Source organism: Paroedura picta, chromosome 11 (genome assembly GCF_049243985.1).
Source record: "Paroedura picta isolate Pp20150507F chromosome 11, Ppicta_v3.0, whole genome shotgun sequence".
Taxonomy (NCBI): Eukaryota; Metazoa; Chordata; class Lepidosauria; order Squamata; family Gekkonidae; genus Paroedura; species Paroedura picta.
In genome coordinates this window covers 33036029-33059452 of record NC_135379.1, presented here as the reverse complement: position 1 = coordinate 33059452, position 23424 = coordinate 33036029, and the positions used below count along the sequence as shown (strand labels likewise).

Here is a 23424-nt window from a genome sequence, read left to right as displayed (position 1 = left end):
TCAGATTATCAGGTCTTCTTCTACTCTCCCTATTTGCACACAGCTTTGGCTGCAGACCAGCTATCTAATGTCTCAGTCCACTGTTTCGAAGATATCCAAACTAATTATACTGTTCCTTAAAATAGCAGCGAAAGCATTGCTCCTCAAATCTCAGCTGTTAAATACCGGCAATCTGAAAGTCATTAAATGCTTGCATCCTGAGCAGGAAAGTATCTGATATCTTTTGCTTATGAGAATTAATATAATAAGTGTCTTTTGTACGTGGTGTTAATTGCATTGTAGCAGCATGGCAGGATTATTTACACATTCGTCACTGAAATGTACACAATTAAATTTGTCTGTTTAGAATAACTAATTTTTAAAAACAAAACTATTAAGGCTCATTTACTATGCAAAGTGTTTTTATTACTGAATGTAATTAATATTAACCATAAGTTTCAACTACTAGGCATATTTCAGGAAAAACACCTCCAATTATTTCTTGCATTGTGAAATGAACATATTACTAAAAAAAAAGCAATACAAAATCTAATGGACATCAGTTTTGTAAACACTGTAGTACTCAGGGAAAACTCATGAGGATTGTAGAGGGCAAGATACATCATATCTAGGCTGAATTTTTTTTTATTATTGTGGTTTCATATTTAGGATCATATTCCTCTGGGAATGGAAGGTAAAATAAGGAGCAGATGTTGCACAGAAAGGAACAGCAATCTCTATGTATAGTTCAGTGTCCTTGGAACTGGAATCAGATGGGTGATAAGGTTTTATTCTGTAAAGATATATTACTGTTCTCTGCTTCTTAATTCTCAGCTTGTGTTGGGAAGGAAAAGATTGTTGTTGCTCAAAGATTAAGAAGATAGGAATATTAAAAGAGCCCTGCTGGATCATACAGTCGTGCGTCTAGCTAGGTATGAAAAAATAACAGGAAGAGAGCAGGATTGCAGGATATGACTGGACTCCTGGGACCATCCCACAATTTTACACCACTTCGTGGCATAGGAACATTGCATGGAGGCTTGTCAGGCAGCTTCTAGAATCTGATCCATTTTGGGATCCATTATGGTCCCACCTGCCAAGCTATGAGGTTGAGGGGTCAAGGGTTGGGATGGAGGAATACCCAAGACAAAAGGTCATTCCAATCTGAAAAGTGAAGGAACCTTCCCTGGGCCAGATGATAAAGGGATGGGAATCAGGTCTTCTGGGTCCAAAACGGGGTTATGCAAATGCATTGTGTGCTTTCTGCCACTCTATCAGCCTGAAGGGAGGGAATGCATAGAAAAGGGATCCTGTCCAACAATGAAGGAAAGCATCCCCTTGGAAGTCGGGATCCATGCCACCTCTTGAAAAAAGGAGAGGCATTTGGTGTTGTTTGCCATGGCAAAAAGATCTATTGCTGGGAATCCCCATTGAAAAAAGACAGGAGTCAGATAATCTCAGTTGAGGGACCATTCTTGGACCTGATTCACATCCTGACGGGGCGTCCACCCAAGTGTTGAGCTCCCTTGCAATGTGTATTGCTGATACAATACAAAACATTCCATTATCTATGGCCCAGTTTCAAATTTTGGTGGACTTGGTGCCTCCCTGCTTTCTTATATGAAACACTGTGGCTATGTTGTCTGATGTAATCAGTACTCACTTTCCTTTGAGCAGGTCTGAAAAGGAAAGAAGAAATACCTTGTTGCCTGCATTTCTAATATGTTAATGTGAAGGGAGGCCTCACAGTTGGGCCAGTGGCCATTGGCTGAAAGGTGCAAACACTGAGCTCCCCATCTCTTTAGGGATCCATCAGTGTATAGAACTAAGTCATCTTGTTGCACTCCAAGGGGAATTCCCTTAGATAGATTAGAGGGAAGAGCCCACCAAGAGAAGGAATGGGACACTGACCTTGAAAGAGAAAAACACTTCCAACTACGGGCAGAGTAGGGTTTACACATTGATAGAAACCAAAGTTGGAGCGGTGTCATATAGCACCTGGCGTGAGGCATGACCGCCATGGTAGAACTTGTGTCCCAACAAGGTCTGAATCTGCAGGGCTGCCTTCAATAGCCTCGCTCTGTCATTCCTGGTTTTGGGAGTTAGCCTTCTACAGGAAGGGCAGTTTGTGGTTGAATGCCCTTCCCCCAGACAGAGCAGACAAGAAGAGTGGTTGTCAGTCTGGGCCATTTTGGCACCACACTCAGCACACTTCTGAAAGAGTGTCATCAAATAACTATTATCAATATTCTGTACTTTATTTGAGAATTCTCACCACAGAAGAAGTCTGAGGTAAATTTTAAGAGCTAGCTGGCTAGTGTCCTCCTGAAGTGGCAAAAAAAGTCTGAGGGGAGAGTGCTGGTCCCACACATGTGACATTGGGCAGTCAGTTTCTCTGTGAGGGGAGGGGCAAGAACTCTTGGGAGCTTTTTAAGCTGGCTAGTTATTTCTCTGTGGTAGGCCTGAAATTCTGCAGAACCCATGTGAGACTGCACAGAAACCATGAAGATGAACAACAGCCCTTTGAGGTACCTCCCAGATCTGCAGTGCCTTCTATTAGATTCTCATAACGTGGTAAGGGTAGGTGGTGACAAGGCTGGTTAGTATTCTTTCAGCTCTGACACCCTAGGCACATGCCTATGCACCTAGTGCACGAAGTGTCCCTCATGGTCTGGACTCTGTTTTAGTCTAGACTATGTTATTCATACTAGCAGGGCTTCCAACTTCAGCATGGGATATTCCTGGAAATTTGGGGAGGGTTTTGCCTGAAATCCATGATATGCCTTGGAGTCTACACTCTGAAGCAGCCATTTGCTCCAATAGAACTGATGTCAAAAGTTTGGAGAGAAGTTGTAATTCCAGGAGAACTTCAGACTCATACTTGCTAGCCTGCTAAACTCTGTCCACAATTTTACCCATTCTGTTTTCTTCTCTAAAATATTGAAAAGCTAGCTCATGTTTGGAGTATAAATAAGAGATGGATAAGGGAATATCCTGTTAGATCCAAAAAGTTCCAGCAAAGGATAATAAAAAATGGGACAAGAATACTTTTTAAAAAATGCTACCCTTAAAGGAAAGGAAGTGCTATTTTTTCTCAAGAGCGCCAAGAGGGTGAGGAACTGTCTTACTACAAACAGCTGCCCTGGGGGTTATGAGAAACAGCATTTTATTCTTGAATATCAGCCCAAGCTTTAGTTTCCATAATAGCAGTCTAGAAAGCCAGCTGATGGAATCCTCTTGGTTAATATTGCCTTGATTCCAATTGCTATCCTCAGTTCTCCCGAGCAGCAAGTCATTTCCAGTCCTCCCTAGAAATAGTCACAAATCCCACATAATGCAACCGATCCATCACACCAAGTAAAGTAGGCATAATTTTCATCCATTATCCCCACCAACTGTGTCCCTCACAACATGGGTTGCCTTGTCAGACCTTGGAATGACTTGTGATTATTATGTATTAACTTTAAATATGAATGACAAAAGACAATGTGGGGAGGGGGAGGGAGAGAGGCATCTACTAGAGTTTGATTCTCATAACTGAAAGAGAGCAACACAAATGGAGCATAAAAGTATATTTTATTAGAACCAAATGGTCCAATACTTGTGCACAGACTGTCTTTAGAATTACCCATGAATACTATCATTTACATTGTAATTTGGTTACCGTAATAAAGACTAAGACTGTCTTTAGAATTCTTTTTTTTTTACAACTGTGTCTAATCAAGCAGATTTACCTGGGCAATTCCATTATGCTGTATATTGATTTGCCCTCTCACTCCATCTATAAGTCTGAGCTGATTATTTTCGTTCCATGACATTTTACCTGGGAAGTGTGCGTGCACGAAAGCTCATCCCTTGAATAAAACTTGGTTGGTCTGAAAGGTGCCACTAAACTTGAAATTCAATCAAGCAGGAATTAGTGTATATCTATGTTAGAAACTTTTATCAACTATATATCAGTTTAAATGCAGGCAATTTCCGCGATGAATCCTGGAAAGTACAGGTAATAAAAGGTGCTAAATCTTAGAGCTCCTTAACCCCCTTCACAGACCCATATTTTCCAGGGCTATTAAACCAGGCCTATTTCTACACAAGGGTAAGTATACTTCAGCTGTCCCTGGTTCTGCTCATCATGTCATGATCCAGCAGCATGGCCATCACGGAACTTGTTGGTCAATTGGTCGCTTACAAATTGCTTGAGTGAATGAGCTGCTTTCCATGTTTGTAAATGGACAGTCAAGAGACATCCATTTGTCAAATTGATCACCCCCAATCATTTAAAAGAAGGAATACAATCACATGGGGGGGGGGAATTTTGTTAAGCTCTTTGATGTCTTACCATATGGCATTCATTGGAGCCTATTGGACAGAGCAATGTTATGGCTGTTGATCTTTCTGGATCTGCAGCAGCAGGCTTTTTTTCCCCACTGGGTTGGTTTGTTGTTGCTTAGGGAGCTTCCTTATACAAAGGCAGTAACTGTGCAGCCACTAGCGGTAGGCGGTGCACCTCATTGAAATGATGCATACAAATCAATGCACAAATAAGAGGGCAAAAGGTTTGAGCAAGTCTCTGACCCAGACCTGAATGGAGGGGTAAATTGATGTTGCTCTACTGTGTAGGTGGAAAAGTGGTTGTGTGAAACTCATCCATCATAGACGCTACCCAGTCATGAGAGTGCTTAAAGTATGTGGTAGCTGCCAAACAAGATATGTTTGCCTACTGAACATGTTAACTGGGAAGTTTTCAGCACACCTAAACTAGAGTTTTCATTCCATATCTAGACTTGCACTGCATATAGATTACAAAGACAGTACGGGTGGCACATATTCTTCCATGGCATGGTACCAAATACATCCAAATATCTAAATACCTATTTTATTGAAACATGTAGCCACTACCACTTTATTTATGGTGACATGGGATGGGAGGCAAACCAGTTGGGTTGAATGAGATTGTTGGGGGTTGGCTGGGTTTTACAGTTGGGAAAATTTTATTCCATTTTATTCCTTTTCTGTAAACCGCTGCAAGCAGTGGTCGACAAGTTAAATAAATAGAAATAAAATAAATAAATGAGCAGCTAGATTTGAGTCCAGTAGTACCTTAGGTACTATTGGATTCAAACCTAGTTATTCTACTATTATCTGGACATTCTTGTTAAAAAGGTGCACATTAGCGCTGAACCAGGCTATCATCCCAGGTCTTTGCTGAAGAATATCAGGAAAATTCAGTAGTATTTGATCAAAAAAAGTCAAGATGCATGCCATTGTTCACTTTCAGCTTTTCCATTTGACTTGTAGGGAAAAAAAAATATATTGACCACACATGGTCCTTTCTTTGTACACTACCAGTAAGTGAAAAATTGCATGGACATATAGCATTATGTGACATGGCACTTCAAACAAAAATATTCTGTATTCTTTGATTTCAGAAAGCTTTAAACAAGAAAAGGGTTTCCTTTCTTGCTTCAGCAAGTGCACACAAAGGGCCTTTTCCACTCTGAACAATCACTGTCTGTCTTGTAGCGCATTCACAGACTTAGATTTGTGCATTATTTTTATTGCCTCTGGGTACATTCTGTATAAGAAAATAATCAGTTCTGTATCCTTGGGGTTTATAACACCATCAGAGATGATCGAGAATGGGAGTGAGGAGACCATGTTATCTGAAGTCATAAAATTACGGCACACAAACACCATTTGCATAGGCTGCCTTTCAGAGAGAGGGCCAACCAGACAAGAGCAGGCCACTGCTCCCATTACATGTTAAGTAAGGCAGAGTAAAGGAAGCCTTCCCTTCCCTGTTACCTCTACCTATCCAGCCAAATGCTTTCCTCAGATTTCCAGTTGAGCTCACTTCTGGCCCTGGGCTATAGATGTATACCTTATTTGGTTTGAAAACTGGACCTCACTCATGTGCATATTGCTAGTTCACAAAGCAGGTGACCATTATTCTGTCTAATGAGCATCATACAAATGTGTCTGTTGTCATCAACACCTGGGTCAGGTGGACATCCACTCTCCTGGCTTTCAAATCCAGTAGCACCTTTGAGATAAATGATTTTTTTTTGTACATAAGATTTCAAGAGCCAAAGCTCCTTTCATCAGACTATCAAAAGTTTAAACTCCCTAAATCTTATTGGTCAATACATTGCTGATGGACTTGAATCTAGTTGATCTACTGCACCTCTGATATCAAAAATAATTCAGGTTCCCTGTTGGCTATGTCTGAATCTCTGCATAATCTGCTTCTCTCACTGGATTATGATGATCCCTAATTTTTCTGTACTTTGTTTTATAAAACAGGGATTATAATCATGTCTATCGGGATTCTTTTTTGTACAAACAGAATAGAAAGATGGCATAACAAACCCTGATCCTACTCATAGCAAGGATTACAAAATAGCAATGGTGGTGGAAAGGGCCAATAAATTATTGCAGAATTATTGCAACCCCATTGAATTTTCGAGGCAACAGGTCTTTGGAGTTGGTCATAACTGTTTTCCTGCTTAAATAGTCCATGCACTGGCCAGCCAGGCACTTTGCTTTGCAGTTCTGCTTTCTTCTTGCTGTAGTCACAATCCACTGTCATCTCCCTGATGCTAGAGATGATCCACAACGCAGCACTGAGGCTCTTATTTACTTATTTAGCATATTCAAAGCCTGTCTTTCTATAAACTTCAAGATGGATTACAGAGAAAGAGTGAAAAAAAATGTAATCCTCCAGTCCAGGATATCAAAAGAATAATGTTTATACAGCTAGGAGTATTAAACTGAATGATATAAGCAACAGTGTCATCATATAGGGAAAGATATACAACAAACAACGTAACTGAACAATAATATAGAACTATGGCTGAACTATGGCTCTCCACATGTGCATGAACTATTATGTCAACCCCTTAAAATCTAGTTGATGTAGGATTGTAGCACTTGTAACATTGTGCTGGATCCTACTTTGATAGCTAGAAATTTGCCAAGTCATAGTTGGGAACCTGAAACACAATCTGTCCCATAGATGAAGCAAACTCTTCTCAGCTCAGAGATGAAAGCAAGACACTCATACTTCTAATACATCCTTCTAAAAGATGTGGACAAAGCAAACTGGAGCCTGCTGATACTGTAAAGCAGTGGTCCCCAACCTTTTTATGACCGGGACCAGTCAACGCTTGACAATTTTACTGAGGCCCGGGGGGGGGGTAGTCTTTTGCCAAGGGACGTCGTCGCCACCGCCTGAGCCTCTGCTCTGCTTGCTTTCCCACTGGTGCCCCTGACTTCCCGCTGCCCACTGGGAGGCGCTGCCAGCAGCAGCTGTGCAGTGCCATGCTGAGGGGGAACCCCAGCCATGGCGGCCGCCAGAGAGCACCAAAGGTGAGCCGGTGGCAGAGTGGCAGGGCAGCCCCAGAGGCAGCAGCCAGGGAGGAGGACTGATCGACTGATCCACAGACCGGTTCCAGTCCCCGGACTGGGGGGTTGGGGACAGCTGCTGTAAAGGATATGGCAAAGGTCAAGGGTGAATTCTAGTTATTGAGCTATATTCCAGAAAACACAAAATGCACTGATAAAAATACAGCTGGTGTTTTCAGAATTGCTGTCTTTCCTTCTATTTCTTGCCTTGGCCAGTGGGATGCTTCTCATTAAACTTTCTAAATGCTTTATGTTATAAATTCTGAAGATATGTGCCTGAAATCACTATTTGGAAGCAAGGCAAGGCTGAATTGTAAGTGTGTCAGAGCTGTCAATTAGGGAATTCAAACTTGCTGCAAGTTCTACATTTAAAATTACAGAACAGCCTGACATTATCTTTCTTTCTTTTTTTACTGCTATGTCCCAAGGCTTTCTCCTCCTTCTAAAATAACCCATAAGGTACATTAAAATGCTTGCAATGTATGGCACAAAATCTCAAGAATAATAAGCAGAAAGACTTACATCCATTAGCATTACATACAAGGAGGGGGGACTAGTTATTTTCTCCTTCCCATTTCTTCCACTGCTGAGTAAGAGAAGTGTTGGGAAGTCTCAGTGCTATCGTAGTTTTAACATTACATCTACCAGAAGCAACTTCTATAAGCCAAATATATATATTATTGTATACAGAAGATCCAAGACCTCTGACTTCAACACAAAATGACCTTTGGAGAAACAGAGTCCAAAGGTAGGAGTCATTTTCTGGCCATAAATATGGCATGCTGGGTTTTTTAAATATAGCTTACTTTGCTATATTAAAACTTCTTGTTGAAAAGCACAAGCAGTAACTGTTCAGAAAAATTAGGGACGGGTTTTCCATACTACATTAATATTTGGTTAACCCAACCTTTCTCAACTTTTTTACCACTGAGAAAGCCCTGAAGCACTCTTCAGGCTTCAAGAAACCCCAGAAGTGGCACAATAGTGCAGAATGTGGTTGGGAAGCATAGTTGTGTACACACCTACCCAGGGCCCCTCCCCTTCTGACCCCCTCCAGGCCCAGCATTAGACATTTTGGGAGGGAGGGGCAGGTAAACATGACCATATATTGTCATATCCCCTGATTAATGTTTAGCAAATTTTAAAAAATATATAAAAATTAATTAACTCTCACCCATTTGAGAAACCCTTCCAGGGCCATTAAGAAACCCCAGTTTCTTCATGAAACCCTGGTTGAGTTAACCTGTATAGATTGATATCTTCCTCCCTTTATGCCTGGCACTCAAAAGGGAACCACTGGAAGGCATAACTTCCTTCCGAGCCACATGTTTCTAGGATCTTGGTGCATTCATGCAGAAGAATCCGATGGTAGTATGGACTTCATTCCATCTGAGTGTTGGGTATGGAGCATCAGAGTTTGGAATACAAACAAAAAATCAGCACAAAGAAGGAGTAGAACCTTTCTCACTGCAGAGTTAGTTTTCTGTTTTCATTGAGTGTTCTACTCAGAGGAAGCTTCCATCTAACACTTTCTGTATGAAGGAGCATGGCCCCAGGGGTGATCTTAAAGATGGAGCATCTGGGGTTGTTACCCTGGGCCCTCTGCTAGAGGGTTAGCAACCCTAGGAGATGTACTATTCTTGTTCATCCTGTTCCACCACCTCATTTCTAGCCTTGCTACCCAACGGTAAGATTCATGACCCACTTTTAGGTCCTGACTTGCAGTTTGAGAACCACTAGTTTAAGTGAGCCCTGACCTCAATAGCCCAGGCTAGTCTGATCTTGTGAGGCCTCAGAAGCTAAGCAGGGTTGGCCCTAATCAGTATTTAGATGGGAGTTCAAGGAAGTCCCTGATCTCTTAACAGAAGCAAGCAATGGCAAACCACCTCCAGATATCTCTTGCCCTGAAAACACAATGGGGTTGCTATAAGTTGGCTGCAACTTGATGGGGGGAGGGGAGGAGTAGAGGAGAAAAAAACTTAAGTGAACCAGGTTTGTTTCTCCCATTCATTAAATTCTGAAGTTGAACTCAGCTGGTATTCGCCAAAATTAATCAGGGCACAGTGAAATAAACAGAGGTTGTGCCATAGCTTGTTATATTTTAATGCTTAGTCACTAGCATGAAATAATAGCTTTAAAACTACTGGTGCAAGAAGGTTTCTTGTTTTCAGCGATATTCATTACACATGACCTTCGTTGAATCAGTTTCCAGGAACCTGGTTTGGAGACAAAGCTTTAAATGCTAATGTGTCAAATGCCACAGGGCATCAGACTGCTGAATTTTCATGAAACTCCCACAGGATGCTGTGTTTTAAAAGATTCAGCACAGGGGCACCACACTCAGCTTCCTGACTTTCTCTCGATAGTTTAAATCAGAGGGAGTGGAGAAACAGGGATTGCAGAATTTCTCCTGGTATTATAAACATATGATTGGTCTTCTGTAGAGTACGTATTGATTCAATATGTATGCAATTATTTTAATTATTTTTAAACAATATTTCTATATCTTTCTTTCTTTCAGCCAACCCAGTACCCAAAGCAGGCAATAACTATATAAACATGATTCAAAATAAGTTAATAAAGCAAATGTTAAAACAACACATTGAAAATAAAACTAAGATAAATTTATGTCCCAACCAGTAGGGTGTTCCCCTTTTGCTCAAGCTCGGGTTTCATCAAGAGCTCTCTGGCACAGCTCTGAAAACTTATCACGACAAGCCCAGGAGGGCAGGAGCCTCTGACATCTTCTGGCAACATCTTCCAGAGGTATGAAACAGCTACTGGAAACATCTGAGCTCAGAGTGTGGCAGAAAGTGCATTAGGCAATGGTGGAACAGCTAACGGACCTTGATGGGGAAAGCAGAGGTGTTGCCTGGGAATTTGCAATGGAAAGTGGTCCTTGAAGTGTGTGGATCCCATGTCATGATGGTCTTTAATAGTTAGCACCAACACCTTGAGTTGGACCCAGATATTAACTGGCAGTCAAGGAAAGGACCATGACATGACATTGTTCCGTGTCGGTTAGCCCCAGAGAACAGACGAAAGGCTGCATCTAGCAAACAAATACATATATAAATAACTATTGCAGCAGCTGCAAATTTGGGATCATCCTCAAGAACTGATTGGTTCAAGTTCAGCCAAGCAGTGAGATAAGGGTGTATCTTATCACCCTTTCTTTTTAACTTTTATGCAGAGGTAATTGTGCAGAATCTTAATCTGGAAGAATCTATGATCGGAGTAAAAATTGGAGATTGTAACATCAATAATCTCCAGTATGCAGATGATACTTGTTGACCTTGACCAGGGCCAGGGCCATTTTGGTCCTGGCCTCCACCTGGTGGAATGAGCTCCTGGAAGAGCTACGGGCCCTGTGGGAGCTTTCTGCATTCCGTAGGGCCTGCAAGATGGAGCTATTCCACCAGGTTTATGGTTGAGGTTGGCGCGCTGAAGAAGATCTTGCCCCCCCATTGAGCCTTATTGGGCTATTATTGGTGGATTAAAGCAGTGGTCCCCAACCTGCGGGCTGTGGCCCGGGGTCGGGCCGCGAAGGTCCCTCTCCCCGCCCCCCTGCAATAAAAAACTTCCCAGGCCGCAAGCTTGCGGCCCGGGAAGCTTCTTACTGCGGGAGGGCGGGGAGAGGGAATCAGGGCCGGGCCGCGCTTCGCGCATGCGTGGCCCGTGCAGGCGCGGCCCGATGCGCGGGTGTGGCCCGTGCGGGCACAGCCCGATGCCCTGCCGGTCCCCAGCCTCAGAAAGGTTGGGGACCACTGGATTAAAGAATAAAGATCAGCCCCTTTGTTCACCCCGGGGCTTATTAGTAAATAGAACTTGGTTGTTCTTGCCGCAGAGTGTTGGATGGTCTATGTTTTGACTGTATGGTTGGTTGGTCAGGTTTTTTAGATTATTATAAACTGTTTTATGGGATTTTATTGGGGTTTTTATGCTTATTATTAGCCGCCATGAGCCTTTGCGGGAGTGGCAGGATAAAAATACGACAAACAAACGAACAGACAGACAGACAGACAGACAGACAAAGTTACCAACAAGATAGTTTTAGAGAGCAGCAAACCAACTATGTATTTAGAAGGCAAGATATTACAGCTAAAGCTCACTTACTTTGGACACATCATGGATCAAACTTGTTAGAAAAACCATTAACGCTTGGCATGGTCAGTGGCAAAAGGAAATGTGGTCGCTGAAGGATCCGCTGGCTCGCCACAATCAAAGCCGACACAGGGATGTCTATGACCCAACTAAAAGAAGCGGTCATTGAAAGAGACGCGTGGCGGAAACTTTCCTATAGAATTGCCGAAGGTCGTACACGACCGAATGGATGACATCATCATCATCAAGAACAGCCCCACCTGCTGTGTGAGGTTACTGAAGCACGGATCTGAGTGACCAGATGACATATCTGCTAGCTTCCTAATTTGATGCTGTTGGTAAAATCATTTTTAGAGTTATGGACACCTGGTTCTTTAACAAGAAACCAGGATCAAGCAAGAATAAAAGTTGGTTCTTATATGCTGCTTTCCTCTACTAGTCCCAAATAGGCTTACAATCACTTCCCTTTCCTCTCCCCGCAACAGACATCCTGTGAGGGAGGTGAGGCTGAGAGAGCCCTGATATTACTGCTCAGTCAGAACAGCTTTATCAGTGCTGTGGTGAGCCCAAGGTCACCCAGCCGGTTGCATGTGGGGGAGCGCAGAATCAAATCTGGCTTGCCAGATTAAAAATCTGCACTCCTAACCACTACACGAAGCTGGGTCTCCTGAGTTCTTTAACAGAAGACCAGAATCGAGCAGGACTCTGAGCTCTTAGATGCTTCTTTCAGCCAAAGCTGAAATATTTAATTTAGAAGATGCACATTGCTTGGATGAAATGTTTTCCCGCTATAGCCTTGTGGCTGTGCCCTGTCTTTTGCCTACACACTAATTCCCGTACCCACCACATTCTACCTTCTATGGGCCTTCAGGATCAGAAAAATAAAACTAGACTGCTTTCTCTTTGTTCTTTCCCCCTCTGCCAGTATCCAGCTTGCTTCTGAAAGGGGGCCAGGCAACATCCATGGATAACAGGGAGGTCTGCTCTTGGAGCAATCTCAGCTCAAGTACTTCATGGGGCAATTAGGAGAATAATAGATTTTCTGCCTATTTAGAGCAGAGCTGAGGAAAAAAGAGCAGGTAACCTTATTAGCGGATTAACTCCATTTATTGATCTTGGAACTTTCAAGACTTGCCCTTACAAGATACTCTCAAGTAATTAAATGTGTATCTGAGCATAAATTCTAATGGAGCAGGTGCTTTGATGGGACATGAAAGGGAGACGGTGCAGACAAACAAAAGACTGGTCTTAAAATGAAGCAATGTGAAGGACTTGCTTCAGACAGCAGTGGTGGTGCCATTTCTTTCAAAATTTATATTCTGACAAAGGGGAATGGCACTACAGCTGTGGGCGGATCCTTTGAGCGAAAGCTGTGCCCACGGCCAATCTGGAGGAAGTAAGACTTACTGCCACTTTCAAAATGGCATCTCTAAGATCTGTTTTTTTTGCTCCTTTCAGCATTATCTTCTCATTGGCCCTTTCTTCAGGATTAGCAAAGACGATGACAGTTGCTGTGGCTTTCCTGGCCACTAAGCCTGACCGTTTCAATTATTTCTGTCCTGCTCTTTTATTAAAGCAGGCATTTGTGTCATTTGGCTAGTAACTCCCCCCCCCCACATTTCCCATATACTAATATGCATTTAATGACTGTTTTGTTTTGGCTTTAGCAGCTCATCTGCCTCTCAGCTGTTAGAGGGGGAGAGGGATTGAGGCTGCAGGCAGGATCAGTAACCCTCTAATTGGGTTAGCACTTCTTACTAATGCATTACAAAGGAGTTGTTTTTTATATCCCGCTTTTCTCTACCGTAAGGAATCTCCTCACAACAGTCACTTTTTGAGATAGGAGGAGCTGAGAGAGTTATGAGAAAACTGTGACTGGCCCAAAGCCACCCAGCATGTGCGGGAGTGGGGAATCAAGCCTGATTCTCTGTATTAAAGTCTGCCACATTTCCCCAGAGGTGATGCCAGCATGGAATGGAACAGGGAACGTGACTCTTTCCTGCCTGACTCTTACTTGTTCATTGCTGCTGCTGCTTCAAGTGCACATTTTCAACCTCACTGTTGATAGTTTTTAAAGTGTGGAACTGGGACCTGGGAGTCTCGGCTTTGAATCTCCCTTCTGACATAGAAGTTTGCTGAAGACCATGGGCCAGTCACATGGTTGTAGAATACCCTACTTCACAAGGTTGATCTAAGGGTAAAATAAAGGAGACGAGAAAGACGTAAGCCACCTTGTGCTTCCATTTGGGAGAAAGGTGGGGTATAAATTAAGTAAATAAATGTTACACTTCTACATGGAACCAGCCTTTGTCAGATTGAGCTCTAACTCATGACAGTTTATGCTGGATTAAATGTTGTCCCTCTTTATTTTTGTTGTTTGTTGTAATGGATTGATTGTGAGACTTGGAGAAATATGTATCTTTCCTTATTTAAAAATCCAGGGTTTTAAACTCTGATTGAGCCATGTTGCCCAATACCAGTTGATCACAGTCCTTTATTACTGAGACTACCCAGAGTAGTAGACCCAGAACCGTAGAACAGCACCAGAATGTGCTAGACTTGACATGAAAAGTGGTGAGTAAGCTTCAAGAAAGTGACTGAAGACTGTATATGCTTTGAAATAAACATCAGGAATTGGGAACATGAAAGGAAGCAAAAAGTTTGAAATAGATTTCAGATTTTCAAAACCCAACTGGTTGACAGGTTGTTTTCTAAAAGAATGGATGGTTATTGTGAAGGAGAACATAAAAACAGTTGTGGGCAAGAGAAGTTCATTGACATCAGGAAATGCTATCCAGGCAAGAGAGCAGTTTGTAGTCACTTTGAACTCTTCATTTCCTAGCAGTATCACTGAGAAGGTCACATCTGCAGAAACACAAATGGCTATGTACATGCAGCCACAGATTGCTCTAGGATGTATTTATTGTGAAAATTGTGAAATAAGAATGAAAAAGTCTTCTGTATCACAGCAAGTACATCCACATTCACCATGAAATTTTACCTCATGGGTTCCCAACAGGACATGCATTGCTGGTACTCCTCTGTGTTAAAAACTAGACCATTGGGGAGGAAGACTTTAACATTTCATATACTGGGAAATTGTGGCAGATTTTGAGTCAGTGGAAGGTAGATGTTGGGAAAGGAGCTAAGTGAGTTTGGGATGCCATTGAGGCTGCTCTTCAAAGCTGCCGTTTCCTCCAGTCCAGAAATCAGTGCTGATTCCAGGAGAACTCAAGGTTGGTATCCCAAGTCTGTAGAGGTACAGTTCATTCCACCACCACACCATTTTATCATCTCATTCTGCTGCTTATGGAGATTAAATTCATATGTAGACCAATGACTACATTCACTGGAAAACGTTAAAAAGTCAGTTTCATTCTTAATACTCCTTGTACTGACTTTAGCAGAATTCTGCAGTTTATACCTTTCATTCAAAAACATTTCTATAACCCTCTGACCATTTATACAATGACAATAAACTCAAGTGGATGTTTTATGACCCTTGCACTGAATCATGGTAATACTTAACAGTCTGTCTGAAATTAATTGAGCTCTAATGGATAAAATAATACTCACCGTTCTTCTTATTAAACATGATTTCTCCTTTGAATTCCACTTTTTCTTCTAGCGACTTTTCAATCTGAATCATCATCTGCTCATTTGTTTCAGCACCATATAAAAATTTACAGCTGCAGCTTTTCTGCATGACTTCTGTTCTTGTAAATCCAGAGAGCTCACAGAAGCCATCTGAGCAGTACACTATGGGGAATCCTTTCGCCACCTGAGCATTTGCAAGGATGAAATTACTATCTGTAGAAAAACACAAAAGTAAAAACATTGTTGATCAATGTGATTGCGTTTTTTTCTATGAACGTTACAGTATTCGACTATATATAGTTTTCATAATTGGCTTTTTATTTTAGACAGATATGTCACCTTACACCTGCAGGTTGTAGTCATATTTATTTTACTGATTTGTTTGCTTATTGAGTCATTTCAATGATACATAGGCTGTTTTGCCATCTGTTCAATGCCATATTTTTAAAAAGCATGAAAGTAGCTCAGACCAAGGGAGAGGGGAGACCAGTGTCAGCCAAGACACAATTCATCACAAGCACTAACCAAAAACTGCCTACACCAGCTTTGAAAACAGCAGAGTTTGTTCAATTGTATTACTAAGATCTGTATCTGCTGATACAAGCCGCTTTGCGGCTCCTGATTCACCCCTCTGGATTTTTATCACGGACAGAGCCCACCCTAACTCCTCCCCAATAGCCCTTAGGGCTTTATTTAACTGCAGTAGTGGTTAAAGATAAGTATATGATCAATCAGAAGGTTGCAATCATTTTTTTTATCTTCAGTCCATCACTTCCAGTTGTTTATTCATCCTTAGTTTCATAAAACTTCCACTGACTAGTTTATTTTATTTTCAGGCTGCTTAGAAATTGCAACCCCTGGTGAGTTGACCAAGACTTGTGGCTGAGCATCTGTCTCACCTTTTCTAGGTACCTTCAATGCCTAAGCTTGCTCAATGACACATGAAGCGGAGAAAACTGGATAGAACACATTGCCAGATCATTCAGATGTGTTTTTATCCCTCTATTTTTGCAGATACCATTAAAGTTTGAAGTTGCATAAAGATGCAAGCCTTTGATAGCAGCCTAAGGTCTCCTGACCTCCAACTGTTGGTCCGTGGCTCATAACCTGTTAGATGACATCGTAAACTATATTAGGTCATAGACAGCATGGGCCAGATCGTCAAACACTTTCTATCCAAACTTTTTCTAGGAAGGGTTTTATGGTCTTGTGATCCCTTCCTTGATTCTTGCCGAGGGTTGCCAATTCTGATTTTATTTATTTAGTTAGTTATAATTTGATTTGTATACCGTCGTTCCCAGCAATGCTGGCTCATGGTTTAAGAAAAGTCATGGTTTAAGAAAAACAAGACTATTTCGAGGTGGATCCAAAGGAGGATGGCAGTGGGGTATAATGCCATAAAGTCCAAAGTAGCCATTTTCTCCAGGGGAACTGACCTCTGTAGTCTGGAAATCAGGAGTAAATCTGGGAGATCCCCAGGACTCAACAGGAGCCTTACTATTGCTGACAGAAACTAGTTTGAGGCTACTGATGAGAATCTTGTAGGGTTGCTAACTGTATGTTGGGAAATTCCTGGAGATTTAAGGGCAGAGCCTGTGGAGGGTGGACTATGGGGAGGGAAAGGAACTGAGCAAGGATGTAAAGGCATACATCTATCCTCTGAAGCTGCTATTTTCTCAGTGGGAAGATCTCTTTAGAGGTTACTTGTAATTCCAAGCATGGAGGACAAGGTCAAAACTTGGGAACCCATAGGCCAGAGGTCAAGGGGCAGTGTAGCAGAACCCAGCACTGTATATGGTAATCTACCCTTGAAGTGAAACTGGAACTACCACCACAGAACTATGCCTCCTACTCCCAATCCCAAAAAGCAATCCAAAATGATACCATGATCAATGGCATTGAAAATCACTTAGAGGTCCAGGAGAATTAATAGGGTTGTGTTTCCCCTGCCCTTTTTCCTGTGCATATCATCCCCAAGGCATCCAAGGCCATGTCAGTCTTATAATCAGACATGAAAGATTAGAATGGTTCTAAAGAGTCTGTTTCACTTGGGAATCTCTGGAGTTTGCCAGATATTATTACTTCAGTCCCTTTGTTCAAGAGTGGGACATTTGAGACTGGATAGTATTTATTCAACTCTTATAAGTCTAGGTAAACTTCTAGATGGCCCAGCACTGCCTCTCTCACCTTGTAAGGGCTACACACTACCTCTCATGCTTCCATGATCAATGTGAGACTTGCACAGGGATCATTTCATATGAGTCTCATGTGGGCTTCCTTGCCTCACATGGGCCCCAGGCAGTGGATTCTTGGTCTCACAGAGGGCTTGGTGGGCTGGGTGCTATCTTTCTCACCATCTGCAGGCTAGGCATAGACCTTCTGCTACTGGGCTGGCCCAGCCCAGGTGGAAGAGCAGGACACTGGTATGCTCAGAGATGCCCCAGTACCTAAAATGACCTCTTTTTAATGAGGCTCCAGTAATTTTAATAATGTGCTGAAATTTTAGCTAATAGATGTATTATACTGCAGATTCTGTGAACTCAGTTCTAACCCTAACCAATTAAAGCCCTCTCCAGATTTCTTTATGACAACTAAGTAGATTTTACTTGTTCACCGCAAAACCACATTCCTCAAGCTACCCAGTTTTGTTTTCCTAAATGGAAAATGAATATCATTAGCACTCAATATGTCTCAGTGTGCGATTCTGCTGTCAAAACAAAATCAGATTCCCTTACTAGTAAGAGAATTAAAATCATATGCTTGCGGTGCAAATTGATGATGGTGCCTTTACATAAAAGCTAATGATTATGTATCTCGAAAGCATCTGCAGGTTTCAAATTAATTTATTCCTGGGTTCCTTATTGTTTAAAATACAATTACCTACTGCGAAGTCATTTGTCCTCTCAGCTAATTCAGAGTGAATTAGATGAAGCAGAAAAGAACACTGAATGGGTAAAAAGAGATTCAGGGGCAGGCTAATTAGCTGCAGCCAAAGTTTAGTATGTAATTGGGGTTCATACTGAGAAAACACCAAGGAGTTGAGAGTCATTGTATGACGCTAACAGTTCTGTCCCTATGAATCAAACATGTTTTGATAAGTGGTCTCAAATTATTTAAAAAAGCACATAGCCAGCTAAAGTTTGGAATGCCAGCCCTTGAACTTTTAACACAACAAACTGCATCTTATTTCTTTACTTAATACTTCTTTCCTATGAAATGTGGTTGTTGGTTTTTTTAAAATTTGCATCAAATGTTTCCTGGTTTTAGTAAGTTTGTTAGTAATTTTGCTTGTTTTTACAGTAGAACAAAGTGGAATAGAAAATACAGCATCTAATGCAAGACACAGGTTTGTTTTCAAGGTATTCCATCGAAAAGAGGAGGGTTGATTTGTATGCCTATACAGGTTACAGTAATCCATCGCAGAATCATAAGAGTTGGAAGGAACCTCCAGGGTCATCTAGTCCAACCCCCTGCAGAATGCAGGAAATTCACAAGTACCCGCCCATCCACAGCGACTCTTTTAAAACAGCCCCAAATCCCATTTTCCTTTTTAGCCAGCGAGTTGCACTGCTGATTCATGTTCAGTGTATACTCTATTAAGACCCCTAGATCCTTTTTGCACATGCTACTGCCAAGGCAGGTCTCCCCCATCCTATAATGATACATTTGATTTTTCCTACCTAAATGCAGAATTTCTCATGATTGAAATTCATTTTAGCCCAGTTTTCTAGCCTGTCAAGATCATCCTGTATTCTGATTCTGTCTTCTGCTGTGTTTGCTGCCCCTCCCAGTTTACTATCATCTGCAAATTTAGTAAGCACCCCTTCTATTCCTTCATCCAAATCATTTATAAATATGTTGAACAACACAAGAGACCAGTTCTGCACAGGGTGTAAAACATGTGCCACCTCCTGATTGCAAATGCGAGACAGGAAACTGCATGTTTGCACGCTTCCTGACAGGAGATCCCTCCTACATTATCCCGCTGCCTCATTGTGGCTTTTCCCTTCCCAATGAGGTGGCTAAACTTCTCCCCCCCCCCCGCTCCCCAAGACCCAAAACTTAAAAAAAAAACACTTCCAGTTTGCTATGGGGAAATGCCACAACAGTAAAACATTTTTTAAAAACAACTTTTACTTTCGCATTGCTACAGGATCACACCATATCAATACAACATTTCCTTAGATCCCTTTTCGGGATACTTTGTATAATGGTTTCTCCTTATGTTTGGGTAGATTTATGATAGGCTGGCCATAGTAAGTGGATCCTGATGATGGTGTGTTCACAATAAAGATCTAAAACACAGAGCATGGACGCCAAGCTAATAGGGAGACAGCTGCTTCATCACACACCCCCTTCTTTCTCCATTCATATCCCACTGCCAGAAAACACATACAGGAATGTGTTTTAGCTGCTTGATCCCAATATTACCATGCACATTGAAGAGAACATTTTATTTGTACTGACGGCACATCGCTTTGTGGTCCCGCAGCAATGTGGACTGCGGCATTTAAAAAAAAATAGATCTGGAGATGGAAAGGGGAGGGCAGGTGCATGGGTGGGCAAAATGATACCAAGATTGTTGTGCATTTCTCCCTCCAGATAAGGTTGCTCCTCCTTGCATCCTGATTTGCAGCACAACAAGAAAGGGAAATTAGTTTTTTGCAATTTCCCTCATTGCGGAGCAAACAAGATGAAAACTTGCACCAACTCCTGCACAACGGTGGGTTGCTACCAATGTCATGTGGAAGCAGCACTAAAACCTGCAAGCAATGAGATGCTGTGCAGGGGCAAATTCCTCAGGCACCAATGGTCAGGCCCAGGACAGATCCCTGAGACAGTACAATTGTCACTCCTCTCCAAAAGGATGATGAACCATTAATAAGCACCCTTTGGGTGTGATCTGTTAACCAGTTATTGAGCCACCTAACAGTAATAGGATCCATATTGTGTATTACCAACTTGTCAACAAGACTATAATGTGGACATGTTCTATTGATATGTTCAAAACTCTTCCACAAGGGAATAAATGTTTGACAACAATGGCACATTCATAGATTCTTACTGTGTTCTCTACCTATTCATGCTATCAGAAGCTAATCTCAGGAGGAAGAGCTTTGAGTTCAAAGTGCATTAGAACTTAAATCCTGGTTTGTGCCACTTTTCTTCTGGGATTATCCAGACTCTGCAGGCTAAGAGGGTCAGGTAAGGTTCACTTACCCCAGCAGTATTGTGACAGAAGAAGCAGCATCCACTGAACTTCTGTTTTTAATAACGATACTTAGAGGCTCATGTGTATTCTAATCCGATGCAAATATACTTGGAAATAAAACCCTCATGTATAAGAGAATTTGTTTTGGGATGAGTAGGCATAGGGTTGCAGCCTTAATCTAATAACTCTAGGCATATTCAAAAACAGATATGTTATATTAGGTTTGTCTTAAAATCCTTAAATGTCACTTTCTAAAACCTAGTGAACAGATGTTTTATGTGTGATACTTCTTATTTTTATACACTTAGGAATCAATAATAGAATAATGTCTTTCTCTTTCTTGATTTTTCTCATTGAGTATTTCCTACCACAAGTCAGAAAGTTAGACAATAAATCTTCCATTTATATCTAAGTCGCATTGTGATAACAAGTCATAGCGCATTCAATGAATTTAGGAAGCAAAGAAACAGTGTAAATTAGATAAACCGACAGAATGGCAAAAATAGATATTTTATCTTTGAAATGTTACTGCAGAAAACAAATGCAGTTTTAAAATATGACTGTCCGTGATTGTTAGAGTTCTGGGGGCAAATACAGCAAACTGGTAGGTTTTTTTTTTTTAATTCAGTGCTTTTCTCCAGCTACTTCATTTTTTTTTTATAATAATTTTATTGTTTATTATTATATAAAGCATTTACAGAAAAGTTGTAAAGAAAAAGCGACCAGTTGATATGGTTTGCCATCTCTTTTAACATAGATATTTAGTTCTCATCACATATTATTCCTAGTCTAGAAGTTTTTACCATTTTTCTTAGCCAAGTGATTGTTAATACATATGAGATCTGTTATAGGAATACATTCTGTTATTATCTTAAATGATATTAGGTCAGTCTCCTTCATAAGTTGGCCCTAACCCAAGAATTACTACTGTTGTCTTGTTAATGCCTATAAAATATGGTTTGTCATCCTCTTTTGGCATACATATTAACATACATATTCAATTCCCATCGCATATTAATCCTGATCTAGGAGTTATTACCATCTTTCTTGACAAAGTAGTTGTTGATACATAGGAAGGTATATTCTATTATAAGGATATATTCTATTATTGTCTTAAGTGATATAAAGTCAGTTCCCTTCATATATTAGACCTGTCCTAAAGGTTGCTACTGCTTTTTTTTTTCTCACAAGAAGCCAGGAGAATACTCCATTGTTCAGCTCATCTTTCAGGTGGTCGCAGAAAATGAAATTGTATTTTTTTCCATAGTAGAGTGTTTCTGATTGTCCTTCTGTCAGGGCCAGAGAAATCTCTTGCTTGATTCTTGCTTGTAATCGCCTTTGAGGGGGCTCTGAATCCTTTGTCAATCTGGATCTCTTCCTCTGGTCGCACAGAAATATCTCCTGATAGCTTCCTAGTTGCTGTCGCTTTTGAATAGACTCTTTTTATTTTGCTGATCCAAGTCATTTCCTGCTCTGAATAGACTTCCAGGTTTTTGGTACTTTCCTTCCATGAATCTGTTTTCCCAGGTTCTTTAAAGATACTTTGGGTTTTTACATCTCTGGCACTCTCTCCCTCCAGTTGATTAACTTCCAGACATTGAAGTTTCACTTGATTTACTGTTAGCTGAGCTGCGTCATCAGCTGGTCTCTCCGGATCTTGGGCTCCATCCAAAAGCTCCCCCTTAGTCCCACGAATTTCCTTTTCCAGCTTATTGACTGCTTTCAGTATCTCTGAGTTTCCTTTGCATAACAAATGGAAAAGCTGTGCCTTAGTTAATTCTTCCATAGTTCTAGGCAGTCACAAACTATAAACAGAAAGTCTCGTGAGGTCTCGCGGGAGCACGAGCGATCCCAAATTATCAGTTTGTCGATCTCCGTATCAAGTCAAATTCTCCCACTGAACGTTCACCCATAAATCTTCAAAGCACTCTCTTTGTTTGGTTAATGGGTGTAATTAGCTGGGAGTCTCTCACTCGGGGAAAGGAGGAATTCGCTTGTAAATTGGTTGAGGGGGGGGGAGGGAAGAGCTTGTGAGAGGAGAGAGAGAAAAGCCAGAAAGCTTTCAAATTTTTACTGTTGTAGGTTCCAGCTTCTGTCAGCTTCTGCTCCTATCGATCTGGTAAATGATGGTCTGGGAAGAATGTGAGGTCGGCTGGTCGTTTCAAGCTTGTAAAGTTGTTTGCGACAAAGACGCCATCGTGACCTTGAGCTCAAGCCGCTATTAATCCAGGGAGGTCTTGCTTCTCCCTACGGATCTGTAGGACCCTCAGGTCACCGTTCCCGGTTCCTGGGGCGACCGGTGAGCAGATTTGCGTATCTGTTCAGGTCAGCCAGGTGCATAAGCCCCTGACCCTCGGCATGGCTTAAGAGCTGAACTGAAGTACAGCTTTCTTTATGGCGCCATCTTGAGGTCCTTCTCCAGCTACTTCAGATCCTTGGAAGTCTTGGCAGGGAAGGTGGTACTTCCTTTTCAGACAAATTATTTATGAAATATTTCTATTATACTTGTAAAAAGAAATAATACAATTCAACAAAAAAGTGAAAATTCATCAAACCAGATGGATCCGTGATAACAATTATCAGCAGAAGTAGTAAAAATCAGATTCTATTGTCTATGGATTTATAGATGGCTATCAATTCACAGCCATCTTTAGTTTTCAGATAAATAAGAAGGGAGGGAAGGTGGCATGGTATAGTTTGATCTTTTCAGATCTCAGAAGCTATACAGAATTGGTTCTTGGATGTGACACCATCAAGCAAGAGATTGAAGAGGATGGCAATGGCAAACTACCTCCATTTCTCACTTGCTTTGAAAACTGTTTGCTGAGTCACTACAAATGTGTCATGATTTGATGGCATTTGTGGACATAGATGAGGAGGAGCAGCATGAGAAACAAGGAGAAAGATAGGAAAACTGAAGGAGAGTCATCCTTTCACTATACAGGCAGCAAGATGAGATTATATCACAATGATTCTGGAACAAAACTGTTGCCATCAAAGAACTACAGAAAAGGATGTCATGTGCCATCAAATTTATATTCCTTTGTATAAAATATAACACATTTCATAGATTGCTAGTTATCAATATTAGGCAGCTAGATTTTCACATTTTGTAAAAGTAATCCCAT

At 41.4% G+C, this 23424-nt stretch overlaps 1 protein-coding gene across 2 annotated transcripts in view; it reads right to left on the bottom strand.

Annotated features, from left to right (window-relative positions):
• The window catches only part of KCNH8 (potassium voltage-gated channel subfamily H member 8), a 204710-nt gene that overhangs the window by 111466 nt on the left and 69820 nt on the right, over positions 1-23424 (bottom strand). For both annotated transcript variants that reach the window (XM_077303611.1, XM_077303612.1), the window contains exon 2: positions 15064-15297. In XM_077303611.1, the coding sequence (XP_077159726.1) occupies positions 15064-15297 (234 nt within the window). The remainder of the gene's footprint in view (positions 1-15063; positions 15298-23424) is intronic.